Source organism: Peromyscus leucopus, chromosome 16_21 (genome assembly GCF_004664715.2).
Source record: "Peromyscus leucopus breed LL Stock chromosome 16_21, UCI_PerLeu_2.1, whole genome shotgun sequence".
In the NCBI taxonomy this organism is placed as follows: domain Eukaryota; kingdom Metazoa; phylum Chordata; class Mammalia; order Rodentia; family Cricetidae; genus Peromyscus; species Peromyscus leucopus.
This window is the reverse complement of record NC_051084.1, coordinates 35,029,969-35,056,808: the sequence shown is the minus strand read 5'-3', so window position 1 is coordinate 35,056,808 and position 26,840 is coordinate 35,029,969. Positions and strand designations below refer to the sequence as shown.

Sequence of the window (26,840 nt, the reverse complement as noted above, 5' to 3'; positions counted from 1 at the left end):
TATATATATATATATATATACATACATACATACTTCATACACATGCACACAAAAAAAGACTTTCAGGATTGCATGGAGAGGGATGTCAAACAAACAAAACCACACATGAAAATCTTTTGGGAAACATATTTTAACAAAAAAGATTAAGATATGGCATCCATACTGCCACTCCCTTTTCCTATATCCAAGGCAGACATTACTAATTAATCTCAGCACTTTCTTATTGGCTGTATTATCACATCTGAATTCCTCTCACCATATATTCCAGGAAGCCACACCAACAGATCAGAACCATGAAACCCAGTGAAATGTTTACCCCTTGGCATCATGAGCTCAAAGTGATAATGCCATTATGGAGATCCTAGCAGGCCCAGACAAAGCTAGGTCCCCAGAGCGTAATCCTGGGGTCCTGGTTCAGCCCAGTTCCCCAAGGACTCTGTATCAGCTATCAGCTCCCCCAGGCAGCCTCAGACTGTTAGTAGTTCCCCACCCTCCCAGGACTGGCATTCATTGTGGGCAAGAAAAGTGTCGTCGGGGCAAAGCAGAGGGCATGCAGGGCATGGGCCAGATGGTCCGTGCTCTCTGTGGTCTGGGACAGGCACTCAGCTGGGCCGTGTGTTTTCAAGGGACTTTTGCCTCCTATCCTGCTTGGCACCCCCAGTTCCTCTTTTGCCTATTTTAGTTCCCTGAGAAAATCTTAGTTCAGCTCCCACCATAGCCAGGTCAGGCCTGGGGTGCTGCTCCAGCTCCTACCCAGGAAACCCTTCTCCAGGAGGGAGCATGTTACCGGGACCCAGGTTAGTAGAGATAACCGGCCCTCAGAAGTCCTCAGCCTAGCTGCCTCCTCCAAGTCCTTCCTCTGGGGAGCAGTTCCTGAAGGAGCCTGGGCTCTGGGCTGCTTCATGCCGGGCAAACATTGGCCAAGCAGAAGTAGGGTAGCCCCAGGCCTGCTCTTTTGAGAAGTTGGTCTGAGGCATGCTACAGTACCCCAGCAGGGCCAGCTTGGTCCACAACAGTCACCAGTGGCCCTTTGGCTTGTCAAGAAGCCCTTCCCTTATCGGAAACCTTTCCTTCCTGGTCCCTCCCATCCCAGTCCCAGGGAGAGCTTTATGTGAACCTCCGGAGATAGGCAAAGAACACCCCCACCCCCGACCCCGCGGTTTCTGATGGATCGCCTAAGGATGAATTAGTTCTTCAGAATGTAGACTTCTCTCCCTAGGCTTCTGCTAGTACCAGGAATCCAATATGGCTCGGGAGACTACAGGGCTCCTTCCTCCTCCTGGGAGCTCAGTTCTCCACTGTGTCTTATCATCACCCCCACCTCTTGCCCCAAGGGCAGGACACCTCTATTCCCCACCCCCAAGACCCTGCCCCTCCACAGCAGAAGCAAGGTGGCAGGGCCCCGCGCGCGGGGTTCATGGATGTAGACAGAGCCTGGACCACACAAAAACTGCATCGAAAACAGGAAACCATGAAGCTGAACTTGCAGGGTCCAGAAGAGACTAGGGCCCTATAGAAGGAAGCTGGGCAGGAAGTGAGTGGCTGTTCGGCTGGGACTGGGGGGTGAGGGGCTCCCCCACTTTCCACAGAGCAGCAGCCAGGCAGGGGTCTGACAGTCCAATTCTTAGAAGTCATCTGAGTGACAAGATCTGAAGCTTAGGGCTGCAGGGACAGGCCAGCCTCCCCCAGGGGATAGGCTATACTCATCCTATAGCTACTCTGTGGGTTTGTTTCCCTTTGACAGAGGCCCCAAAGCCCTGCCACAAAACACCTGGCGCTTCCCCCACGCCAGCACAGTACCCCCAAAGCCAAAAGAACAACACACTCTATCTACAGTAACTGTATAGTCTATGGCAACAGATGGAGTAGAAGAGGAGACCCCGGGGGACAAAACAGGAGTCATGGTTTGGGCTCCTGACTACCCCAACAGTCCTGTGATGGTACAGAGCCGCCAGGAACTCAAAGTCCCAGACAGACAGAGCTGGCATCCCACAGGGACCTGTGCTCTTGGACCTCATGGGACCACAGAGTTCCCAGCAGGCAGCCTGGGTCCCAGGCCGGAGCTGTTCTCTCCACTCCCTACCCATCTGTCCCCCCCGGCCATGAGTGGGTTTCCTCCTGCCCGCAGGCCCTGGCTATGAGCTTTCCTGCCCAGGCCTAGTTCATCCCAGCCAGTGGAAGCTGCAGGAAGACAAAAGCCAGCCTGGTGCTACTGCTCCTCCAGTGTTGGGGCTACGGTCCTAACGGGAGACTCAAGGGTGATTTGCCCAGCCTCACCCCTCCTCACTCTCAGACATCAGCCATGCAATTTCCACCTCAAGGGCACTGTCTTTTCTCTTCATGTTTTCAAGTCCTTCATGAAGGACTCTCCTTGAGTGCCCAGGTCATCCTGGAGATGGGAGCCAAGAGTAGCATCGGACCAGAGACAAGCTCTTTTATGTGCCTGCAGGTCACCCTGAAGATCGATGGTCAGAACTGGAAGGATCCCCAGGCCTTGGCTACCACCCCTTCCCCCCGCCCCCCCGCCATGCACCAGGCCCTTAAAGCTAGCACCTCCAATTCACTCACAGCTGTTTACAGCTGTTGCCACATACTGTTTTTAATAGCATCCCTTTCACACTTAGAATTGCCCCCCCCCATGTAGATAAGACATCATGGAGGTCACCTTTGTCATTGCCCCCACACTGAACAGTGGGAGTGGTGGACGATGAGGACAAGAAGGAGGCCAGTCCCCACTCACGTTTCCCATCATGCCCTTTACCACCCTCTATGTACAATGGTCTGGCTTCACGTTGCTCAAGACACTAATGAGCTCAAAGTGGCTCCTGGATGCAACAGGGACTTCCTGTTTCCGAGCCTCTGGCCACTGAACCCCGTGGACCACCATACAGGCAATGAGAGCCCAGAGTCAGACCCTCCGATTGCTGGTGGAGGCTGCGGAGGAAGGTCCCCTAGTGAGGCTTAGGCAGGCTAAGCTCCAGAGTCCGGGGGATAGAGCCAGGTCAACAGAGCATCCTCGGACAAAACAGCAGGCCAGCCACACACCCACAGTGGGCAGGAGTCTCTTATATCTTGTGTCTCTTGCCTGGGAGGGTGGCAAGATGACCTACTCCATCCCATCTGGGCTGCTGGTTTCCATGAAGAAAGGCTGCTGCCACATTCTGGACATTCTGTGACTTCTTAGGTCATTTGGCATCTGGGGCTGGTGATGTGAAGTCAAGTCTCTGGGAAGAACTCAGCATCCCAAGATCTTGAGAACAGCAATGAACAATCCAGCATCTTCTCCCTGCGCCCCCTACCTCCCCCCCATAGCATCCAGAAATGGTAGGGGAGGGTGTGTGCATCTTGTAAAGCAGAGTCTAGGCTCAGAGCAGGAGAGAGGAGGCTGGGTCAATGCCTAAAAGGTCTGTTTAAAGGGCCAGCAGAGATCAAATGCACCTGCCCCTAATCCAGGTTCCACTGTCCATGGTCCCCCAGCTGGTTTAGATGACTTCGGAGTTAGGGGAGTCAGGGACTGGATCTGTAAAAGAAAGGATAGAGAAGTGAATGGGGGAGGGGTGCCTGTGTCCCCTTGTTCAACTCTGCACCGTGAAGACTCCCCGGGGATGGGGGGGGGGGCTGCAGAGCCTGCAGTCCTAATGTTTATTAGTCACAGTGCTGTAAAGTCGGACGACACTCACCTAGGGATGGGAAGAAGACATCCCCGGGACCTGGAGGAGACAGAGGTGTGCTGGGGGCAGAGAGCAGATGCCGCCCTGACTCCGAAGGTTGCCGCTGGGCCACATAGGACAGTGGGGGCCCGCTCTTTGCCTCAGGCATCCCCTGGAAGGGTGGCGCGCTCTCAAAGCCTGGGTTTTCGATACCTTGGGTGTTGCCACTAGAGAAGGAGAATTCGGGGTGATCAGTGCCACTCGGAACATTGCTATCTTTCCTGCCTCCCCTTTCTTTCCTTCTCCTCCCAGCTGGGACAAGGGCAGCTTGTGAAAGCCTTCCAACTCAGAGGTTCTACCCGAGTGGGATCACTGGTAGAACTTCCTTGGACATATCTGAGACACCGTCTCCTTCAAACACATTGTAGGACAGGGACCAAGCTTCCGGAGGTGACTAATTTCTGAGCCCACCCAAGCCAGCCCATGCCCAAGCACAGATAGCACTGTCCTGCCTGCCCATCTCTGACCCCCGCTGCCCTGCCCAGAGCAGCCATTGGCTTGTTCATGCCTGCTCAGGCTGACAGCTTTCTCTTGGAATGCCTGGCGCAGCTGAGCCATCCACCATGCATTGGGCGGGGCCTGGGTCATGAATCCCCCCCCCTTAGCATGTTGTAATGTCTGCCCCAGCCAGCCACTTCTACTCCTGCCCATCCTAAGCTAGGGTGACCACTAAGACCCAAAGGTGCCCAGTGAAGCACTTCTGAGCAGAATCAGAGCCTAGCAGGGGTGAATGTGGTACACAGAGCTGCCCACCAGCCCAGATGTGCCAGATGCAGCTGCGACGAGCTGTGTCATGCTGGGCAGGGGCCCCATACCACACAGAAACACCCATCCCCTGATACCTGCTTTCTCAAAGTCACGGTGGGCCTTACCTGTCCATCCTCACCAATTCCTGGGCGCCTATAGACAGACAGAAAAGCTGGTCACAGGAAGGAAGCCTTTGGCAGGCCCCGTCCCCTGCACCGGGAGCATGCCCGGGAGCCCATACTCTTCACTGAAGAGGCCCAAGTTCCATGTGCCTGTCCAGCGGGTAGACTCAAAGCAGAGCCACCTTTGTGTACAAGTGAAATCCGTCTGTATTTTCCATGTGTGGGAGGATGTCTGCCCCAGGCTTACACTTTCCCCAGAGCCTGACAGTGCAGTCGAAACTTGAGAATCTAAGTTTCAACCAAAGGCCAGGCCCCTGCGTGTGCTGACAACTGCTTCTCTCTCTGGTCTAGTCACAGCTGGAGGGGTAGAGGGTTCAAGGTCAGCTTCTAGGATTAGAAGGTCCGTTCTCCCCATCACTCCCCAGCCTTGCTACCATTTTCTCCCCCCACAAGCCACTACCACCTCACCCCATCCTTGGGGTCCCCCTAAAACTGGCCGTCATCCAGATGCAAGGACACCAACTTCCCTCTTTCGGGCAGCTCCCCGCACCCTCCCACAGATCCTTCTTATAGGAGGAGGGTTACATGGGGAAATGAGCTGGGGGGAGTGGCATGTGCAAGACAAACACAGGGAAGTTGCACAAAGTTCCTGAAATCTAGGTCACTTCTGCTGACAGAGTGACTCTGTGTCAGGCTGCGTGGGCCAAGCTCCTCCGTGACATCTTGCTCTGGGGTAAAGACGGTGACCTCCACTTTGGAGCTGGAGATGCTAAACTGCCTGTTCTTTTCTTTTCTCCTGAGCACGCTCATCCCCGGGCTACCCAGCCCCCAGCCCAGGACTCGGGAGGTTTCTGCCCAGAGTGTGCTGTGCACCGTGAGCTGCGGCTGGCCGGCTGCAGCCCGAGTGCTAAGACTTGCTGGTTGCTTTTGGTTCCCAACACCCCACAGCGGCTACTCTGGGGTCTGTGTGGACCAGTGACTCCCCAAGGGCCACTACCCATCCTTGGGCGCTTTGTTTTTCTAAGCAGTGATGCTTCTGATGTGTGTTTCTGTTGCTAAGTCTGAATCATCCATCACAGGATGGATTTGAGGACTTTCATTCAGAGGCAGAGAAGAGATTGGGAAGTATTTACCTTAGAAGATAATTTTGTTTGTTTGTTTGTTTGTTTGTTTGTTTTTGAGACAGGGTCTTACTATGTCATTCTGATGCCCTGAAACTCACTATGTAGACCAGGTTGACCTCAACGTTACAGAGCTCTGCCTGCCTCTGCCTCCGGAGGGCTAGGATTAAAGGCGCGAGCTAGAAGATAAATTCTTGTCCCCTTTCCTGTTACTGTACATGGGACATCCTTACTCTGGGACAAGGCTATTCTCCACAGGCACTCAACATGGCATGAAGTGTAGCCCATTCCAGCCCTTTGTCACCACAGGGCTCTTCTCCAAGTCCAGGTCACATACTCTCCTGGGGCAGATGGGAAGTTTGGAGCCAGTGTAGACTTCAGTAGACTGAAGGTGTACAGAATAAGCGAACTCGGGCCTGGGCCTTCAGAACCCCACATGATGGCATTCTGGCCTGGTCACACACATACACACACACACACACACACCTCAGTTTTCTTTCCTCCAGTCATCTCTATCCCGCTAGGTCCCCATGAGTAGAATGAGAACCCTGTGGATGCCCCGCGAGAAAGGCCAGGCCCAACAAAGGCTGAGTGAAGTCCCCCGCACACTGGTAACTGCCACCCCAGAAGGGTCTGCTTTCCAGCTCCTGTTTCCTAATCTGACCACGTGACCAGGCAGTGCCGTGGTCTAGGCAAAGGAGGGAGAAGACAGAAAGCACCTGGGAATCCATCTAGAATCGAGCCCAGCTGGGCTATCTCCCTCCCTGTCCCCTCAGCCATTTCTCTCCCTGAAGAGCCCCGGGTTCCTCCTTCACTCTAACCTGTCACGTGCTCCACGCTGCCACTTTAGGGATGCCCGCGGGCAGCCTGTAGTAGGGTTATAACTGGAAGAAACAGTCTGAGAGGAAGGGCGAGGCGGCCACAGCCCGCAGAGGCCCAGTGTGGGCCTCCAGGAAAGAGGGTAGGGGGATGGCGGGCTGATTGAGAGGTGAAGGGGAGGGCAGAGGAAATCTGGTGTGACCCTGGTGACAATAGTCTTCCCTCAATTACCTTCTGCAGCTAGGCAGAGGGAAGAGGCCTGGGAGGAACTGCGAGAGCAGGACACCCCCTCCCCCACTGGGCTCCCACCCCTCAGAGGATGCAGGTCAAACGAGGCTCATAGGAGAGACTGGGGGGCAGGCGGGGCACCGTCCCCCAGAAAGAGGATGTGATCAGTGTCTGTGGCCACGAGCCTGAAGCCTGGCTCCACAGTTCATTTGCAGTGTGGCAAGTCAGGGAACCGTCCTCAGCCTCGGTTTGTCCATCTGTAAATGAGGACAGCAATGTCCCCAGCAATTTGGGTTGTTGTGGTGACTAGGTGAGGCACAGATGTGACAAAACTTGGCACAGTGCCTGGCAAGGTAGCCCTGCCAGCTTGGGGCCACCTCGGCTCTGCACTTACAATGTCCTCCGACATTCAGTCAGTTAACCTGCAGAGCCTGAGCTTTTGCCTGTGAAAAGCAAGGGACAGCCGAAGCCCCAGCTTTTCTGACATCCCCAAACTCGTGTCTGTCCCAGCAACGGCTGCTCAGTACAAAACAAACCCACCCAAGGGCCCACTCTAAGAGATCTCTGAGTAGCAGCATCCTTATAAACCAGTTTGAGCTAGCCCTGCCATTCTGTGTGGTTACCTGCTCATTCGTATGGAGTGCCAAGCCAGCCCTGCCTGGGCACTGAAGCAGCTGGCAGACATCAGGCCCAGAGAAAGGCATCCATAGGTGCCCTTCTCTCTCAACTACAGAGCCAGCTCCTTGCAGGAGTACAGAAGAATGGGAAAGGACGGTACAGCCGTCATGTCCCATGCCGTCACTGGCCTCCCAGCCAGGAAACCCCCTCACGGTCCCGGCAAAAGGTACTTACGGCGGTGAGAGGCCACCTGCCTCTGCTTATAGACCAGCAGCAGGATAAGGGGGAGGCAGAGGATTCCCACGATGCAGGCACCCGTGGCCAGGGCCGCAGCCGTGATACCTAGAAGGACAAAAGCAGCCGACATGAGAGTCCCCTTCCCACCACTTCTCCTGAAGGGAAACTGAGGCACAGAATGACCACAGAGGTGCTCAGATTCTGTCAGGTTGGAGAAGGGAGCTGGACAGGAATGGAATCTGCATAGCATTTGTGGAAAGGTTCCCAAGCTCTGTGGGGACAAGCTCTGGAGGTATGTATGTGGGCCCGGCTGCCCCCAAAGGCTTAGGACAGCTTTGTGAAGCCAGGCTGACTGCAGCTCCCCTTACTCCTAGGTGGCACCCATTGCAGAGAAAGCTTAGTCACTATCTGGAGCCAGGCTCTTCCTGGGAAGGTGAGGAGGCACTGGTAGAAGCAGTTGCCATAAAACCACCCCATGGCATGTGCCAGGCCCTTTCAGAGCAGGCAGGATGAGAGGCCCAGGCATCAGGGCCCCACATCCAAACCCTTAGTGACCGGAAGTGGCCAGGGAGCTCCTTTCAGAGACAGCCATATGTCCCCCACCCCATGGGACACAGGGAAATGAGGACTGTTGCCCATGACAGAGGTCGCAGCCAAGATGGGAGAACAGACCCCCTCATCCGGCCTCCAAGGGAGAGAGAGCTAGACCACCCTGGACCTCAGGCTGTCCACTAAAAGGCCTTTCACAACACATGCCAGGGTTCAAGGTCAAAAGGAGCCCAAGCGATAAAAACAAATTAGAACCAAAAGGTGCCGCACAGCCAAGAGGATATGATTTCTTGCATTGCCACCGACATTTGCTTTTAAAGATGGATGTTTTACTACAGTGAAAACAAAACACCCCAGCCTCACCAGGCGTGGTGGCGCACGCCTTTAATCCCAGCACTCATGAGGCAGAGGCAGGCGGAGCTCCATGAGTTCAAGGACAGTCTGGTCTACATAGTGAGTTCTAGCACAGCCAGGACAACATAGAGAGACCCTGTCTCAAAAAATAAAAACACACCCTTGCCCATCCTTTGAGGGAATCCTTGATCTTTCTAGGATGAGGGCCCTGGAAGCTTGGCCTCTTGATCATGTGTGTGTGTGTGTGTGTGTGTGTGTGTGTGTGTGTGTGTGTGTGTGTGTGTGTCGGTAAAGCGTTTGCTGTGCAAACATGAGCGCCTGAGAGTTGGCTCTCCAGAATCCTTTTAAAAAGCCCCTTGTGGCCACATGTAACTGTAAACCGAGGCGATGGGGAGTTGGAGATGGGAGAGTCCGTGGGTAACTCTAAGCTGTAGATTCGGTGAGAGAATCTGCCTCAAAAACTTAAGTAGAGAGCAATTAAGGAAGACACCCAGTGTCTAACTCTGGTTCTGCACATACACATACATACATGCACACACAGGAATGTAAACACATATGAAAATTCAAAAGTCTCTGCCTTCCCCTTCTCCACAGTCCTCATCTATCTAGAGCTGGTCTTACCTTACGGGATCACATAAGAATATTCTCCTGACCCCCAAGCACAGTTTGGACATCTGTCTGTCTACACAGAGACCCACTTCTTTCTTCCCAGGGCTCTATTATCCACAGCTTGCCCCAGATCAATGGAGACAGCCCTGTTTGGTGGGGACACTGTTAAATTCCATTTTCGACAATCCTCATTGTGCAACGAGGAATTCTTAGGCTCAGATTCCCGCTCACCCGGGCAGTACATCTGGACCTAGGCACTTAGCATCAAAGCACTGAACCAGGGAGCATCGTGTGCGTGTTTCCTCCTAGGCTGTTGCAAAATTGTCTCGGAAGGGGTCGGGCCACCGCATGAGCCCCGTATCGTAAGGGGGTTGGTTTATTTCAGTCCATCTGCTGACTCCAGGAGTTTAGCTGGGAACAGACAAGCCCTTGGAACCACAACCAGGGTAAGCCCATTTCCTTCCCAATTTGAGCCTTTCTCTCTGCCAAAACATGGCTAGGATCTCTTGTCACAGGATCAGGTCCACCTCCAGAGAGCTCTAGGAGCCGGATGTGCCTCGGTCTAGTCGCTGCCTCCGCACTTTATTTGGGAACAAAGGCCATTTTTATCCCACTGTACGGCTAAGCGACGTGAAGGCATAAATGGGCTCGCGGTGAGGTGTATGGAACTGAGCAGACCATTGGCAGGCACTTTAGAAGTACCCATTGGTAGGGAAATGGTACCAATTGCTCGGCAGATTGCAAAGGAAGTTCCAATCCATAGGAAAGCAGCTTCCCTGCCGGTTTTAATGTGGCTGCATCTGAACGTGGAATATTGAAAGTAAAAACGTTCTATAATTCATGCCATTCAGTGTGGCTAAACCCCATCCAAGGACCTGAACTGTGGGGCAATCTGAGAAACTGGCTGCAAAAGCACTTTCCTCTCATCCCACGGTTACTAAGCAACTCGTGGTGCAGTTAGCCAGGTGCTCACAACCTGCCTTGGAGATTTGGCCGGGACCGCTCTGCCTGACCCTCTTGTCTGCAAGTGGCAATCCTGCCCTCTACGGTCGCTGCGGTTTCACTTCCAGAGTCTGTTTCCTTATACCCTGGACTTGTTTGTTCAGGCTCCTGTGCAGGCAGGCTCTGGAGGGATGTATGTGGGCCTGGCTGTCCTCAGAGACTCAGGACACCTTTGCAAAGCCGGCCTGACTGCAGTTCCCCTTACTCCAAGGTGGCACCCATTGCAGAGAAAGCTTAGTCATCACCTGGGGCCAGGCTCTTCCTGGGAAGGTGAGGAGGCGCTGGTGGAAGTAGTTGCCAAAACCACCCTATGGCATGTGCCAAACCCTTTCAGAGCAGGCAGGATGGGAAGGCCCAGCTTGCTTAGTCTACATCCAGGGTCTGCCAGGTACCCTGTGGGTGTGTGCAAAGGAGGCTGAGGAAGGCACCTGGCGTATCCTGCTGCGTAAGGGATGGGAAGGATACAGAGACGGGTCTGCCCAGTCCTGTCCTGATCTCAGGGGAAATCCATGGCCCCTCGGCAATGCCATGAAATGCCAGCCCACACCTCTGGCAGGTTCCTTCCCCTCCCCGACACTTCCCCTTACCTGAAACCCACTTGGCCTTGTTCCTGGTTTAATCTAAGCTACACTCCCGTAGGGTAACGTTTAGCCACTCAGACTGGAATTAGAAAAAGAAAAAACACAAAGACCTGGGCTGGAAGCATCATTATACAGACCCAGTGAGTGCTACGGCTGAGCACTTGTGTATGAAAGAGAGCTGAGGTTGGGACCTTCCAGAGTTAATGAACAGTAGAGGCTGGCGCTCAGCAGCTGGCCCTGGGGCCTGTTTAGCAACGGCATGGGTGGCCAGGCAAAAGCCCTAGAAACGTGTTAAGACACCATTTGTGTTTACCATCAGTTCCCAACCTGCCTTAGCCCAGGGATGGACGAGTTGCCTTGGGATGTGAGACCTAGTGTACATCAAACAGAACCCACACCTCCATGGTGATGGAAGTACCTACCCTTGCAGACTGGTGGCTGGGTGCTCACCACAGTCTTCACCCATCACTACTGCTTTGTTCTCCAGCTCCCTGGGCCTGAGAGCACAAAGTGGTTCCCATCCCTGATGTCGCCCCTTAGATAAGGTGCTCCCCTGCGAAAGGGACCCAGGTATCCCCACTCCTCAACAGAGAAATGATGCAGAAAGCCGTAGTACCGTCCACATTGTCCACACACGCTCCCCAAAGTATACCCAGGAGCCAGCTCAGGCTTAGTGGCTAGTGTCGGGAGACTGCTGGAACCAGGAATGTGGAAGGGGATATCCGAGGTCATCAGGGTCGGTCCCTGCCCTCAACAGCCACAATGGGATCAAGCATGTTCTTTTGGCCCTCAACAAGCCGGTTCACTGGATAACAACTCAAGGAAGCAGGAGCCGCAGAGTGATTTCACAGCTCCAAGAATTGGCAAGGCATTAAAACATCCAAACCCAAGGGTGGAGATGCGAGGAAAAGAAAGACTAACCACCCGGGAGGTCAAGTTCAAGCATCTACCTCACCCTTGGATATTTGCTTCTCTAGAGTCCCGGGAGTAGAAAAGTCCCCAACCTCCTTGGCCTGTCCACTTCACACTTCTCCAGCACTTCCCCTCCGCCGTCCTCGGTCTCGGTCCCCAAGACTGAACGCCTAGGCCTTGTTTGCACCAAGTCCTGCTGAAGCCGGGCGTGGCGGTTCACACCTGAAATCCCAGAACTTCCGTAGGCAGAGGCAGGAGGATTGCTGCAAGTCTGAGGCCAGCCTAACCCCCCCACATAGCACGTTCCAGGTCGGCCACGACCTGCCCGCACCCCATTTCCCCCCCCACTCATGGCAGGCTAGCAGTAGCAGAAGTAGCAGGTTTGCAGAGACAGATTCTTGAGGAAGGAACAGGGCCAGGGGGATTGCTCAGAGCGAAGGAGCCAGGGGGAAGTGAATGTCGCCCAGGCCCCACCACTGTGTCCCTCAAGCACATACATATGGCGCACACAGCGTGAGCTGCTTCTTCATGGGAAGGAAGAGGATGCTCAGAGGGGAAGTGAGGACCCATCATGGCTTGGTGCTGAGGAGACCCTGGAGCTCAGCGGTGTGCAGCAGAAGGGCTTGAACCAGAGGCCTCACTGCCACACTGGGGTGGCTTGTCATTCAGTTTTGTACACGGTGAGCTTGGTGGTGGGTTTGAAAATATGAGTAATTTGACTAGAACGTTGCTTTGGTCTTTGGGGCTTTACACAAGGCTGTATGTAGTTCGACTGGCTCAAACCCTCATGCATGTGGCCAGGGTCACAGTTTTCCCTTCTGCCCTTCCGGAGCCTAATCAAGAGCTGGCTCACGCTAGGTGCCTGACAAACCTATAAACCTCAGCCCTCTCTTTGTGGAAGTGTGGGGCACCCTAAGACATGTGCCCTTGCCTACTATTTATGCCACAGGGCATTCTCAAATAAACCTCTATGTGTCCAGCCTCCCTGAGAGCAGAGCCCTCCAATCATCCATAAGGCCCCTCTCCGGGCCAGCACCAGGGCTGACAGCCACCCTGCAGTCTGCAGGCCTAGTCTCCTTCCACAGGCACAGGGGATGGGCTGTGAACAGAACTGGACAAGCGACAGTCAAGTCCCTGTTGTGCCAGCGGGCGGTGTGAATATCTGTGAATATCTGCTTCACAGAGAGCCACCCGCCTGCAGGAGCGGTGGGGAGTTGGGGGGTGTTCTAGGGCCACAGCCAAGAGGCAGAAGGGGAACAGAAGCCACAGAGAGAGAATGGGGGGTCTGCAGGTGTATGGTACTGGGGTGAGAGTCCAGAACAGGATCTGGGCCCAAGGTAAATACAGAAATGGGGTGCACAGAAGGTATGGGGATGGCCGTCCTTACTGTCGCTCTCCTGCTCGTTAGACGGGTACGCGGTGCAGTTAGGTGGTGAGTCTTTGCCTGTGGGAACAAAGAGAGGGCTGTTAGGCGAGTGTGAGGCTCATGAGGTCCCGGAGATTGGTCCAGGCTAGTGACTCCTCTCCTGTCACAGGAATGCACGCTAATGCCTGCCTGGCAGTGGTGGCCCAGTGGAGTCTGTACGTGTGTGTGTGTGTGTGTGTACGCATGCAAGTGTGAGCCCATGCACACCACACATACACACACACACACACACACACACACACACACACACACACACACACACACGTTTTCTTACCCTGCATGTTCTCATGCCACCTCCTAGGGCAAATGGGCACCTGCTGGCACCTACATCTTGATCTAGTCAAGTCTTGCATTCTCAACTGGGCAGACAGACGGATATATACACACTCACCTACTCACCTCACGATCAACTCTGACTCAGTACACTATCACCCCCCACACACACACACACTGCTTCCATTTTCCCATGAGCAGTAACACTGCCAGTCTAGGTACATACATCCTCTTACATGAAAGTGTGACTCTGTCACAAACAGAGACGCGCGCGCACACAAGATAATCACATGTCTGCACCCCACACACATGCACCCACTCCTTACACAGCCACAGGCCCTTGAGTGCCAAGTCACTCATCGTCTCATACATAGTCACGTGGCAGATATGCGGACCCCCTCCTCCCCCGACCCCAGCCACGGCGGTCTGTACAGGATGCTCACCTGTCTGTACCTGCAGCTCCATGTACCCATAGAGCCGGTGTTCTGCGTGGTGGTGCCTGATTTCTACCACATGACAGCAGTAGAGGCCGCTGTCCTGCAGGGTCACATTGCGCACGGTGATGGAGAAGTTCCCGTGGTGGTCGGAAGCTAACTCCAGCCCATGCGCCTGGGCCTGGTCGTGGCTGGTGTTGGGTGCCTGGTGGCTTCCGTGGTGCGGATGAGCATGCTGGGATGTGAAGTTCCGTATGGGCCGACGCTCTTTGCACACTTGAACCTCACTTCGAGAGCTGAGGTACCACGTCTTGTAGAAGGTCACATCCTGGCCTTTGGACACAAGGCCCAGGATCCTGCAGGTGAGGGTGACGTTCTGCCCCTCGGGACACACATACAGGGAATATGGTGTAGCCACCTTGAAGGCTGCGGCCGGACCTGCTCAGAGAGAGGAAAGCCCCGGTCACCTGCCTGAGTGAGTGCCACTCCTTGGCACCCTCAGGGTGAGTAGAAAACTTGGCTCATCTACTTCCCAGCTGCAGACCCTGGGCAAGTCAACTGACCTCCTAACCGAATAAACATCTGCATGGGCAGGGCCCATGCCCGGTGCCCTACCTCGGCTTCGGAGCCATTGACCGAGCTGAGCAGACAAGCCTGTCATGACCCTGTGGGCAGAGGCAAACCAGTACCAGATTTTCAGACTTGGGAGGGAAGAAATGGCCTTCCGGGGGTGGGTGTAGCCTTTCTGGAAAAAGGGTGGGTCTTCTGACTTTAAATGAGACTTCACAAGTGAGTATGTCTACCCAGGCAAGATTGTAGGAATGCAGGGAACACTCAAAGCAGCTGGGTGATAGGGTTGCCCGACAGGTCCTCACCCACGCACCTGCTACCCAAACGTGGTTCTCTCCTTAAGCAGATAAAGAAATCCTCTGGTCCCTGTCTCAATCCCCATTCCTCTACTGCTTAACCCGGTGGACCTAATGAAGGCATGCTTTGTTCATTTTTCCTTTTCTAAGACAGGGTCTCATGTATCCCAGGTTGGCCCCAAACATACCATGTAGCTGAAGATGACCCTGAACTAATCTTCCTGTCTCTACCTCTCAAGTGCTGAGATTTTGAACATGTGCGATCAGCCCGGTTTAAAAGGCACAGAGTCTCACGCCCAGGGCTTTGTACATGCTGGGGAAGCATGCTACCCTCCCGAGCCACATCCCCAGCCCGGGCCCAGTCTTTTGAGACTAGAATTAGAGCTGGAGCCCCTGCCCCCCTGTCTAACTGCGTGAGCCTGTTTCCTCCCCTGTAAAGAGAAAGACACGTGCTGCAGCAGGGCTTGAGAGAGGAAGGGCAGTGAGGACACAGAGGATCTAATGTGAGGGGTGCCCTGGTCAGCACGCCTTAGTGTGGCCTTGGTTTCCTTTCACACTGCCGGGGCTGCAGGAGATCTGACAGACAGGGGAAGAGGGCTTTTGAATACCCATAGAGAGAGTATGAATGGAGGGCTGGAGTCGTGGCTCAGTCAGAAAAAAAAATGTTTGCCTAAAAATGTGAGGCCCTGAGTTTGGATCCCTTGGACCCGAGTAAGAATCTGGGCGTGTTAGGACAGGCCTGTAATTCCAGTGATGCTGAGATGGGAGGTAGAAAGAAGTGGATGCCTAGAACTTGCTGGCCAGCTAGCCTAGACTTGGTGCAGTTCCAGAGCAATGAGAGACCCTGTCTGAAAAGGCAGAAGGGACACCTGCCACCAAGCTTAACGACCTCAATTCAAGCCACGTGGCAAAAGGAGAGAACCAATTCCAGTTCCTGCAAGTTGTCCTTTGTCTCCATACACGTGCCTTGGAGTGGAGTGCATATATACACACACGTGCACCCACACACAAAATAAATACATAAATGTTTTACTAGGTGAAGAGTGACACCTGAGGTTGTCCTCTGACCTCCAGACACACACACACACACACACACACACACACACACACACACACACACTGCTCCATCCAGAGGTACCACCTGGACCTCCTCCTCTGATGCCCCCTCCCTGCCCGCAGAGCCCAGGACCATTGGTACCAAGCTGGGAACCCCTAAAAGCTCTGACAGCCTGGTCCAGTGCAAAAGGCAGCAGCCTGGTGTGGCTTTTGGAGTTGAACCAGGGGCACACTGGAGTCCGGTGACACTGAGTCATTAGGCTGAGTCTCATACTCACGGGAAGACAAAAATAAAAACATCAAGCGAGAGGGTGGATGTGAAGGCCAGGACAGGAATCATTCACATGAGTGTCCTAAAACCATTCTCTCTGCAATTCAAGAAACGCTTCCAAGGAGAGGGGACAAAATCCAATGGAATGAAGAGGCTGGCTTCAAACTCCTCACCACAAAAATATGAATGGCTAGTAAGAGCGGATGCTACAGTACTGGAGGACTCGTGTGTGTGCGTTAGAATTTGAGGGGGACAGCAACTGCAGGACCCCAAAGAATGCCTGTAGGAGAGGAGCGTTAGGCCTCCAAGGCAAGGAAGACAGACATTCCAGAGCCATCCCCCAGCCCTGCTCATACACAAAAGAGACAGCTGGCACGCTGTGGCCAAGGTGAGCAGAGATTTCAGAACTTCTTCGGTGAGATACCATCTCCTTTTCAGGCAGTGACAGGCCCAGGAAGGGAAAGTGGTTTTAGCTGAAGTCGCAGAAGGTCTGGAGAGCTCCCGTAAAGCGGGCGGGCTTCACAGAAAACCGTGAGAAGCGACGGCGTGTGCCGGGCACGGCGCTCAGGGGTCTGTGTTGCATGTGACGGCCCGAGAGAACAGGGTTGGATTCTTCCCGTTTCATGAGTGTGGAGACCAAGTCCACAGACTCAGTCAGGGTAAAGCAGCTTGCTTTCCTACCACCCCACGGCAAGGGACCGCTGGAGAGTGACCTCAGCCCAGGACTGTGGACTGCTGCAAGGCTGGGAACAAAGCCCCTCTAGCCTCCAGACCTTGCCTTTGACCCTTAAAGTAGGATTTTGTTGTTGTTTGGAATTGCCAACATTTAAAAGGTATGCATTTGTGCCTCTGGAGCGCTTGCTTGATGATCAACAGCACTGGCTGCTCTTCCAGAGGACCCGGGTTGAATTCCCAGCAACCACATGGTAGCTCACAACTGCCTCTAACTCCAGTCCCAGGGGATCCAATGCCCTCGTCTGGCCTCCTCAGACACGAGGCATGCACATGGTGCACAGATATATATATGCAGACAAAACTTCCATACACATAAAATAATTTTTTCTTTTTCTCTCCCCCACCCCTTCCTGAGACAGGGTTTTTCTGTATAGTTTTAGTGCCTGTCCTGGATCTTGTTCTGTAGACCAGACTGGCCTCCAACTCACAGAGATCCACCTGCCTCTGCCTCCCCAGTGCTGGGATTAAAGGTGTGCGCCACCACTGCCCGGCACAAAATAATTTTTTTTTCTTTTCTTTTTTTTTAAGATTTATTTATTTATTATGTATACAGTATTCTGCCTGCATGTATCCCTGCAGGCCAGAAGAGGGTGCCAGATCTCATTACAGATGGTTGTGAGCCACCATGTGGTTGCTGGGAATTGAACTCAGGACATTTGGAAGAGCAGTCGGTGCTCTTAACCTCTGAGCCATCTCTCCAGCCCCAAAATAATTTTTTAAGTGGGGATTTGATAGGAAAATTTTAACTCCCAGTTTCTCTGAAGCAGCAAACAGCTGTCTCTGCATGCCTCTGGTTTTATCCACACCAGCTTGGAGGTTCCCTCACAGCCCTATATGGACGGCTTATGGCTACTAAGCCCTGGCTCTGCCAGATGCCGGAGGGGGCTTTCCCAGATCTACAGAGGGAGCCAAACCCACAAAGAGTGGCCACACCTCTGCCCTACCCCCTGCTGCCATGCAGCAGCCACCCCAGCCCTCTTTCTCCTCTCCTCGATAGCTCCAGCCTGAGAGCCACCACCATCCTTGGAGCCAAACTCACTTCCACCAGCCCTTGCCCAGTGCACAGCCCCAGGGGGCTGTCAGGAGGGCAGGCAGAGCAGAGGCCAGAACTGCAGGCTGGCGGCGGGTGAGGGGCACGGGACAAATGGCAAGACGCTTAGAAGCCAAAGGCATGGACGAGATGGGACTCACATGTGGCATGAGCGTGTGCCCTAAACGGGAGGGGTGGAGGCAGGGGGAGGTGTGCCCAAGCTGAGAGCCATCAGAGCCCAAGGGATGGTGTTTCGAGCTCAGATCTGCGCCGAAGTAGGGATAAGAAAGATCCAGTCCCGTTTCATTTTCAAGGGGCCATAGAGGGGAACAGGGTTCAGTTCAGAGAGAGCACACTGACTTCTTTTTCCCGAAGTCACCAAAACCTCTTCCTGAGTTAAAGAGGAAAAGAAGCTGTCCTTGGACTGGGTTTGGGTTGGAGGGCGTTTGGATTTTAGGCTTAGGGGTCAGGTAAGAGTGGGCAGAAAAGACATGGTTTGTCCTGAACGGGAGGACCAGAAATGTCCCTCATGTCTGAAACTCAGAGCAGCTGGTCCCTGGGAGGAGCTACAGAAAACAGCACACAGGCATGCAGAAAGGCCTGGGCACATACCTGCGTACACACACACTTTTGGGCCACAGGCAGCCCAGCTGGAATTATAATCACTTATTGGGAGGGTGTTGTTGCCCATTGTCCGCTACAGATCCCTTAAGGGTTATTGTCAGAGGCAAGGAAAGTGGGTGGGGAGGAAGGGCCCTGACTCTAGGGTAGCCTCGTTCACATGGGACAGGAAAGTGTCCCAAGCCCTGGCCTGAGCCTGTACCAGTGAAGAGCACTGCCCTTGGGGACAGGTCCCCTGATCCCACCTCACTCTACTTGCAACTGAGTAAGACCACCGTACACCTGCAGGAGGGATTCTGTGAGCTAGGAAAATTCCAGAGCTGAGGACTGCTCTAACTCTGTCCTAGACAGCAAGATTCCCGGGCCCTGGAGCCTCCTAGGCTGGGCCTTTGCTATGTGAACTTATGCAACTGAACTTAAGAGAGTCCTCTTCCTGAATCCCTTCAGCTCTGAGCTCGGGTCCACTTCTTTTTACTTTTACTGTGTTAAATTGTGTGTGCAGAATAGCATGACAGAATGCAGGTGCCTACAGAGGCCAGATGTGTCCGATCCCCTGGAACTGGAATTACAGACAGTTGTGAGCTACCCGGTGTGGAGGATGCTGGGAACTAAACCCAGGTTCCCTGGAAAAGCAGCAAGTGCTCTTAACCCCAAGCCATGTCTACAGGCCCCCCAGGTCCATTTCTTATATGTCAGGCACTTTATCCTAATGTGGGTATAATTCCATGTATTTTTGTTTTTAAAGTATAAAGTATTATTATTATTATTATTAATACTTTTTGGGGGTTTCTTGTTTGGCTTTGGGTCTTAGGGGCTAGTTGGTAGGTTTTTGGTTTTTTGAGACAGCTTTTTTTTTTTTTTTTTTTTTTTTTTTTTTTTTTTTGCTATGCAACTCAGGCTAGTCTAAAACTCACTGTAGCCCAGACTGGTCTTGAACTTGCGATCCTCCTGCTTCTGTCTCCTGAGCGCTGACATTATAGGCAGATGCTCCATGCTATGCCTCATCTTCATTTTAAAGACAACAAACTGACTAGAGAAATTGAGTAACTTGCTTGAGGCACCTGTGGCTGAGCTGAGACCCACACCTCGACCAGCACGCAGACAGGAAGAACTCTTTCCAACCACCCTCCCAGGGTGGGTGGAGCTAAATTTAATCTCTCAGCTCTTCGAAGAAAAAGGGCTGACCCCGAGCTGACCCCTATGCTCAGAGCAACTGTTCCTTCTGCTCCCCAGACCCAAACCAAAACATTCTTTCATTCCACAAATATTTAGCAAGATCTTAGCATGAGTCAGGCTCAAGGCAGGGGCTCTGAAGCCCAGGGCTCCCCCAGGGAACACTCTTGGCTGCCTCTTGTTAGCTGGGGTGCCCAGCTACAGATAGGGCCCAGCCTCTGCGGAGAAAGTTGGAAAGGAACTCTTGCTCGCCATCCTCGTCTGTCTTGTTTTTGAGACAGCGGCGCTTCTTGCCACACATTCAGGCTCTGTGGGCGTAACAGGGGATGGGTGTGTGTGGGTGTGGACATTGTGTTTTTCATGACAGGCGCTAGCTTTTACCCACAGTCACCAAGGCAACACCCTAGAGGTTTTGGAGGTGGGTCCTGAGCTTGATTGGTCAGGCCAGGAAGGCCCCACCCAGACAGCTGAGGTCTGTCCAGCTGCTGGCTTGCTAAGTAAACAATTATTAGACTGTCTGCAGTTGCTAGCGTCACACTTGATGAGAGAGATGGGGGCGGGGGGGTCCTCTGGCCTCCCAGGCATGGGAACTGGTCCCAGCTCAGAGGCCTCATTTCCCAGGATGCTCTCCAGGTGCTTCAAGGGAAAGGCGGGGCCTTATCTTTATCAGAGGTGTGGTACAGAGGGAGATAGAGGGCAGGGTCCAATCAAAACCCAGAGGAAGTGCCCCAGGGTTGAAGGCTGCAGGCTGAAGCCAGCAAGTCTGTGCAGAGGGTTCTCTGTCTAGTGAGACAAAGGGCATCTCAGATGTGTTTATTGATCCCTGCCCCAGCAGGAAGTGTCCATTCACAGGGACCAAGGAGGCTGGGAAGGGGAAGCAAGGCTCTATGGGAGGAAGCCGAACTTCCAGCACCTTAGGGAAAGAGCCTGCATCCAGGGATAGGGGCCCTAGTCACTGTGCCTCCTGGGGAGGGCCTGGGCAGTGGGCCAGGGAGGATTCCAGCCCAGACTCAAGGCCTCTCGAAGGAGGACTCAACCCCATGGCCACTACTGAGATCTGATTCCATCCATGCAAGGAGCTCACTTGGTCCACGCAATGCAGACACAGACTTGTTTAATTAATTCCCAAGCCTGTGAAACAGGAGCTTGGGCTGGGAAGCCAAAACACAGGAGAAACCTGTCTACAGTCTCACAGAGAAGACGTTGTGGACACATTTCAAACGCAGGCCTCTGGGGAGCTGATGTGGTCTCTAGAAATCAGAGGTAACCAGAGACTGGCTCCACCTCCTCCCCACAGATGGGCAGCTGACCTAGCCAATGAGGGCTTAGTTTGCCGGGCAGCGTTAATAACTCAAGTAGTTTTGCTTTTGATTTTACATTAAATAACACTGAATCATAACGAGAGACATTCGTTCCCACTTCAGTATTCTCTTAGCCCTGATTATATCAAAGAGAAAGTCACAGTTGATGTCACTCTATCTTCAAAATGTCTTTTTCCTTTTTTTTTTCTTTTTTTTAATTTATTTCTACAAGAGACAGCAACAGGCTTTACATGCTGAGTCTGGGCCAGCCTAAGTTTCCAACTAACGTTTAATTCCCTTATTTGGCTTGCCAGGGCTGCTCTTTTTTATATGTTCTATTTATGGCCGATGATACTAGCTTTCCACTTGTGACCCTGACTTAAAATTTCCTCTAAAATTTTTTACTTTAAAGAAGAGTGTAGATTTAAAGGAAAAACACGTAGGTAGATGTTCGGCAGATACTACATCCAGGTGACGAGGAAAGGAACCCAGAGTGCACCGAGGGGAATCACCCTCCCCTGAGACTGGCGGCCAAGTACAAGTGATGAGGGAGTAGCTGAGGCTGGACTGGACCCGGGGTCTCCTTGGAAGCTGAGACCCTATACAGAACGGCCAACGGGAAAGCCGGGTTAGTAGCCGGACACAGCAAGTTCATTCCTGAAGGGCTGATGGGGAACACAGCATCCCTTGCTTCACTCTGGGGATGCTCAGCAGTCAATAGGCGAAGGATGCAGAGGGGGTGTGAGAGAAAGCCCACAGATGAGCACACACTAAGCCAGGCTGGCTCTTATGGCCTTGTCTCCAGGGGACTTAGGAAGAGAACCACCAGGCGCCCCTGTGGCCACTTCAGACTCTAGGTCCAGAGGTAGCTAGAACCGCCCCAGCATCCTTCAGACATTAGGAGTCTGGGAAATGTATTCCCAGTGATATTTCCCATGGCTTCCTAGGTCCTGGGCACTCATTGGGGCTCTGTAGGCAGCAAAAGCTCAGATGGAAAGCCCCTGGTATGGAGTCCCCAGAAACCAGGAGATGGCACACTACCAACATCACAAGGACTGGGTACCATGGGAAGTTTTACCCATCAGCTCCACACAGCTGTGTCTGAGGGAGGATGGATTGCTGCCATGTATTAAAGATGGAGACTTGACTAAAGATGCTAAGGAGTTTGCCCAGCTCACAGAAGGCCAGCTAAGATTTGAACACAGGTCTAACTATAAAACAGATAAGCTAGAGCTGGAGGAAGCCCTGGCATGTAGCTACACCCCAGACCCCTTACTTAAACGTCAGGAAGGCCATGGCCCAGCCAGACCTTCCAAAGGGATCCATGAATACCAGAAGTCAGTGCTCATTTCTGGCAAGGCCAGACTGGCCCTGGGCAAGAGTTGCCTTTGAACCTAGGACCTCAAGTTCAAGGCTCAGTCAGTACCAACAGGACACATGGGCCCTGAGGACCCTCTGTTTCCCCTGCTTCGGCCTGAGATCCTATATCCTGAACCTGCAGAGGTGATTCCTGTAGCTTCCCTTTGGTACCCCTTTCCTAGATTCACAGCAGGGAAGCGCTGCCCTGCAGCTAGCCCAGCTCAGTACTCCTTAGAGTTTCTGGCCCCTGGGCATCCCATGGCATGGCCATCGCTAGTCTCAGGCTGCTGGGCGGGGCTTATGGGTTTCCCAAGAGCTGACCACTACCGGGTCAGAGGCTTTGCAGCACTGAGTTTACTCAATAGGGCCTTGGAGCCTTGTTTACCACGAAAGGGAAGACAGCTGCCCATCTCTCACACCAGTGCCCCCATGTGAACAGGGCTACTGGGTCAGACTGAGGACAGGCAAAGTAGTAGTAACTTCCTTAAACCTTAGGGATGCTTGTGGGGAAGAGATTCTGCACCCCCTGGGTGTCTGCTGGCTCCTGGCTCCCAAACCATCACCCCCACCCCCACCCCGTCTCCTCAACCCATATCAGGCCAGGAAAGGAATGTGTTCCAGGGGCCACCCCAAGTGCCTCCTAAGCTCTGACTGCTTGAAGTCCCCCAGACCCCTATTTCACCCTGCCCCAGATGCCATTCTGCCCAAAGCACCTCAGTTTGACTGGTGAGTGTTCTCAGCCCCCACACCTCCTGACCACCATGGCTGCTATAGGAAAGGAAAGGAAACCCATGAGTGATCACACCTAGGTTACAGCCAGTGCTGAGGTCAGAGCCGCTCCGGGCTAAAGGGCTCCTTTGTTCCCTTCCTGAAAGCCACCCGGAGCCCTAATTACCTCCCTGAGCGGAACCATGGGGAGGTAGCCTTCAGCTCACCAAGTAGTTTAAGTAGCCAAAAGCCTTTGTGGCTGTGCCATCTTTGGGGCTTGGAGGCACAGTAGGGTGCGGATTCCCAGCTCCTCTCAGAGCCCTTTTGCTGTTGGGTTGTTCCACAAGCTGTGTCCCTCTACTCCGAATCTCTAGGACTTAGTTACCCAAATTGGAGCTGATGGATAGAGAGCATCCCATTCAACTGAGGGGAGGGGGAGGGACAAGAAAAGGGGGATCACCTGAGGGAAGGATGATAGCCTGTGGTTGATACAGTACTGGCCTTCCTGCCTCCCGCTGTCCCCTGGTCCTGCCAGTTATACCCTTCAAGGAGCCTTGACCTTGGTGCTGGGACCATCCCCCACCTGTAGTCCCATCACCCCATCCCTGCCTCAGTCTCTCCCTTTGAGTGGTAGGGAGCATCCAGGCCAAGACTTCCGTTGTTCTGTCTACAGGGTGTGGGCGCCTTCTTCCTTATCAGAGGGTCAGGCCTGCCTCCAGTGTTGATAAGAGGTCCTCTGCCTCCCCTCCCTTTCCCTCTGTTAACCTTCTTCTTTCTTTCCTGATCAGCCCATTGGCTCCCTCTGCTGAGCCCACCACCTCCATCCTGACACTTCTGACTCCCTCCATGACCCACACTGTCCCTGGACCCTTTCTCCCTCCAGCCTTGCAGAAGCTACTTGCGTCCTGGGTTTTCTGAGCAGGGAAGGATCGGACAGGCAATCTCCAGGGGACACTCTTGCCTACTGCTTGGCCACCCATCAGAATACCCTCTTTTTTTCTTGGAGATCTTCTGCTCTGGGCAGGCAAGGACCAGACTCTGGGGATCTACTGTGTCCCGGGACAAGTACAAATTGTGAATCTGGATTTTGGAAGTGATACCTCCCTGTGTGGGGCTTCCGTGTCTGTACTGAGGAGTTAGGCAAACCTCTGGCATGGGCTGGGAGCTGGGCTCAGGGAGTGTCCCATATCTTCCCCAGTACTCCATACAGGCTGCTCAGCTACAATCTGGCTAAGTGGCAAGAACCCACCTGATCACTCAAATGGTTCATCAGTACAGAGCAGGCAACTAAGCTGTCCAGATCCAGAAGTGTCCATCAAAACTCATCCAGGAATGTCAAAGGGGATGGGGTACGGGTCAGAGCACACACACATACCCAAGTCCTCTGAGACTCTGTTGCGGGAAGGCAGGGAGATGCCCCCCAGGTGTCAAAAGTCAATCAACAACCACTAAAGGGCTGGGGTAACTCTTTTCATGTTCCTTTCCTGCCTTGCAGAAGCTCTTCATGGCCCCTGCCTGCTCTGGGCTCTCTGGGCAGGGAAGTGCCAAAGACAGTCCCCTAGAGACACCTTTGCCTGCTGTTTTGGCAGCTGTTCGAGCGAGCGTGCGAGTGTACAGATGTGCTCCGCTGGGATGGAGCCCCTCTGCACCCTGATGGGCTGTCCCAGCAGCCTCAGAGCAGCGGTAGGGTGGAGGTCACCGCAAGCTGAGGGGATATTCAGGGCACTCCCATCCTGCCTGGGTCCCTCCACCCTACCGGGCTGTGCTCCCTGGCGCTCCTCCCCTGCGCCCCACCGCCTGCGGACCTTACCTCGGGATGCAGCCAGAAAAAGAGCGAGAAGCAGGGTCCCCCGGTGCGGACCGCTGGCCTCGGGGGCCGTGGGGACACCCATGTCGCCGTCGAGCCGAGCTAGAGCAGACTCAGACTGCTGGGAGTGCGCGCAGAGCAAGCGGGGCTCCCGGAGCGCAGGGAGCCTGCCTGTACACACCGCCTCCCTGAGCTAATGCCTGCGGAACCCGCAGCCGACGACCTAGCCAGCTCCCCTCCCAAAAGCGCCCCCGAGGGGCGGCGGGCGGTACTGCGTCTCCAGCCACTTCCCTCTGTAAAGCCCTTTCTACTGTCTCTCCGGGTACTTTTCAGAAATTACGATCTCGCCGTGCATACTAAGGAGTGGATCTAAGTCTAACCCGGACTGACTTAGAGTTCTCATCGTTTGGAGGCAGGAACTTTGCTTCTGTGTGTTCCAGCACGCCCAGGGCTAAGCTCCCGCTGCCGGAGGAAGGAAGGAACGGGTGGGTGAGTGGGTGGGTGTGTAGATGGACAAGTAAGTGAAATCTGATGTCCACAATGAGTTTAGTAAGTGGGGGGGAGCTTGATCCACTCTGCACTTGTGCGCACTGTAGCTGAGACTCCCTGGTACCCCCGTGCCTGCATGCAAACATTTGAAACAGGGACAAAGAATGAACACGTCCCAACCTCAGGACACACCGTCACTCACATCTGTTGGTGTGCCCCCAGGGAATCCTCTCAGTCTCTATTCCCCAGACCTTTGCCCGAGGGTGCCCAGTTATCTATAGGCTCACTTCACTCTGTTTTGTTTTGTTTGCATTTACGTGCGGTTGTTTGTTTTTGCTCAGTTTGTATTGTTTTGTTTGGGTAGGGGTGTGTTTGTGGTCTTTAGTGTTCTAGCTTCTTAAGGCAGGGTGTTGCCATGTAGCTCAGGCTGGCCTCAAGATTCTCCTACCTCAGCCTACTGCATGCTGGGATTGCAGGCGTGCACTGCCATGGCCACTGCGCAGATTCCCTCCTGTGCTGCCCTCCTGGCCCTCATGGGCATCTCGCCTCTATACTCACCCATGTTCTTGTCATCACTTGGAGTTTGCTTAGCTCTGTTCTTTCCTAGCCTGACCTTGGAGGGCCCACCCCGACTCTGTCAGCACTTCCGTCAGCCACAACACCAGATCTGAGTTACCAACCAGTTGATTACCTGGGTTCTCCCGTCCTCCCAAACCTGACTGAGTTTTGAGGACCACAGCCTCCTACCAGTGATTTTTTTTTTTTAACATATACACAAGGTCTCATGAGCTCAGACTAGCCTGGACCTTCCTATGAACTTCTAATTCTCCTGCCTCTGCCTCCTGAGTGCTGGGATTACAGGCGTGTACTATCATGTCCTGTGCTTTGAGTCAGACATGGGGATTCATGCATTTTAGGCAAGTACTCTACCAACTGAGGGGTTTCCCAAGCCCCAGTGATTCTCTTGTTCACCCCATCTTCAGTGCTGGGCATCGGATCCAGAACCTCACACATGCTGGGCAAGTACTGACACTAAACTGTATCACTGTTTTCTTTCTTCCTTCCTTTCTTCCTTCCTTCCTTCCTTCCTTCCTTCCTTCCTTTCTTTCTTTCTTTCTTTCTTTCTCACTCTCTTCCAGCTTCTCAATAAGTTGCACAGGATAGCCTTGAACGTGTGATTACAGCCTCTCAAGTATCTAAGATTGTAGGCCTGTCCAACCAGGCCTAGCCTTCCACTGTGACTGAGTCCCTTACACAGGACAGGCATGCCAAGACTGTCTACTGCCACCTGGGTGACAGAGCTGAATGTAAGCACTGCCCGAATAGTGGTAGATGTGACCAACATGGGGTGACTGTGGTCAGTGCCAAGGAGAATGTCCAACTCCTAGTGGTCCCTCGCAGAAGGGCAGAGGACAGACCAAGTACAGTGTCAGGGATCAGGGTGGTGGGACAGACTCGTAGCCATGAATTGTGGGTGCTATGGCTGTGGGCCACAGGCTCTATGGGCACTTCCACTTGGGCTACTGGGCAAGGAAGTCTGCCTCCAAGGAAGGAGAGTGTGTCCTGGTATCCCCCCCCCCCCGCCGCCCCGGAGCTGAGGACTGAACCCAGGGCCTTGCGCTTGCTAGGCAAGAGGTCTACCACTGAGCTAAATCCCCAACCCCGTGTCCTGGTATTATTAG

The 26,840-nt window shown here is 53.6% G+C and overlaps 2 protein-coding genes across 3 annotated transcripts in view; one reads left to right on the top strand and one right to left on the bottom strand.

The window, feature by feature from the left end:
- Positions 1–26,840, top strand: part of Cdh23 (cadherin related 23) — a 382,909-nt gene that overhangs the window by 314,543 nt on the left and 41,526 nt on the right. The window lies entirely within an intron of this gene.
- Positions 113–25,078, bottom strand: Vsir (V-set immunoregulatory receptor). 2 transcript variants are annotated; one of them, XM_028886159.2, is made up of 7 exons: positions 24,673–25,078; positions 13,752–14,180; positions 12,997–13,053; positions 7,600–7,707; positions 4,583–4,610; positions 3,681–3,877; positions 113–3,520 (listed from the first exon to the last, which is right to left on the bottom strand). In XM_028886159.2, the coding sequence occupies exons 1-7, from the start codon at positions 24,752–24,754 to the stop codon at positions 3,483–3,485; spliced, it is 939 nt and encodes a 312-aa protein (XP_028741992.1). In that variant the 5' UTR covers positions 24,755–25,078; the 3' UTR covers positions 113–3,482. The 2 variants fall into 2 exon arrangements, with proteins under 2 accessions (XP_028741992.1, XP_037055710.1); XM_037199815.1 differs by lacking the exon at positions 24,673–25,078 and adding an exon at positions 14,358–14,418.

Bases quoted from the DNA above. Each gene is read 5' to 3' on its own strand.
- Vsir (XM_028886159.2), bottom strand. From the start codon at position 24,754: ATGGGTGTCCCCACGGCCCCCGAGGCCAGCGGTCCGCACCGGGGGACC. The intron at 7,708-12,996 runs GTAAGGACGGCC...TTGTCCTTCTAG, and splicing joins TAACGAGCAGGAGAGCGACA to GTATCACGGCTGCGGCCCTG. The intron at 3,521-3,680 runs GTGAGTGTCGTC...TTTCTTTTACAG, and splicing joins TGTCTTCTTCCCATCCCTAG to ATCCAGTCCCTGACTCCCCT.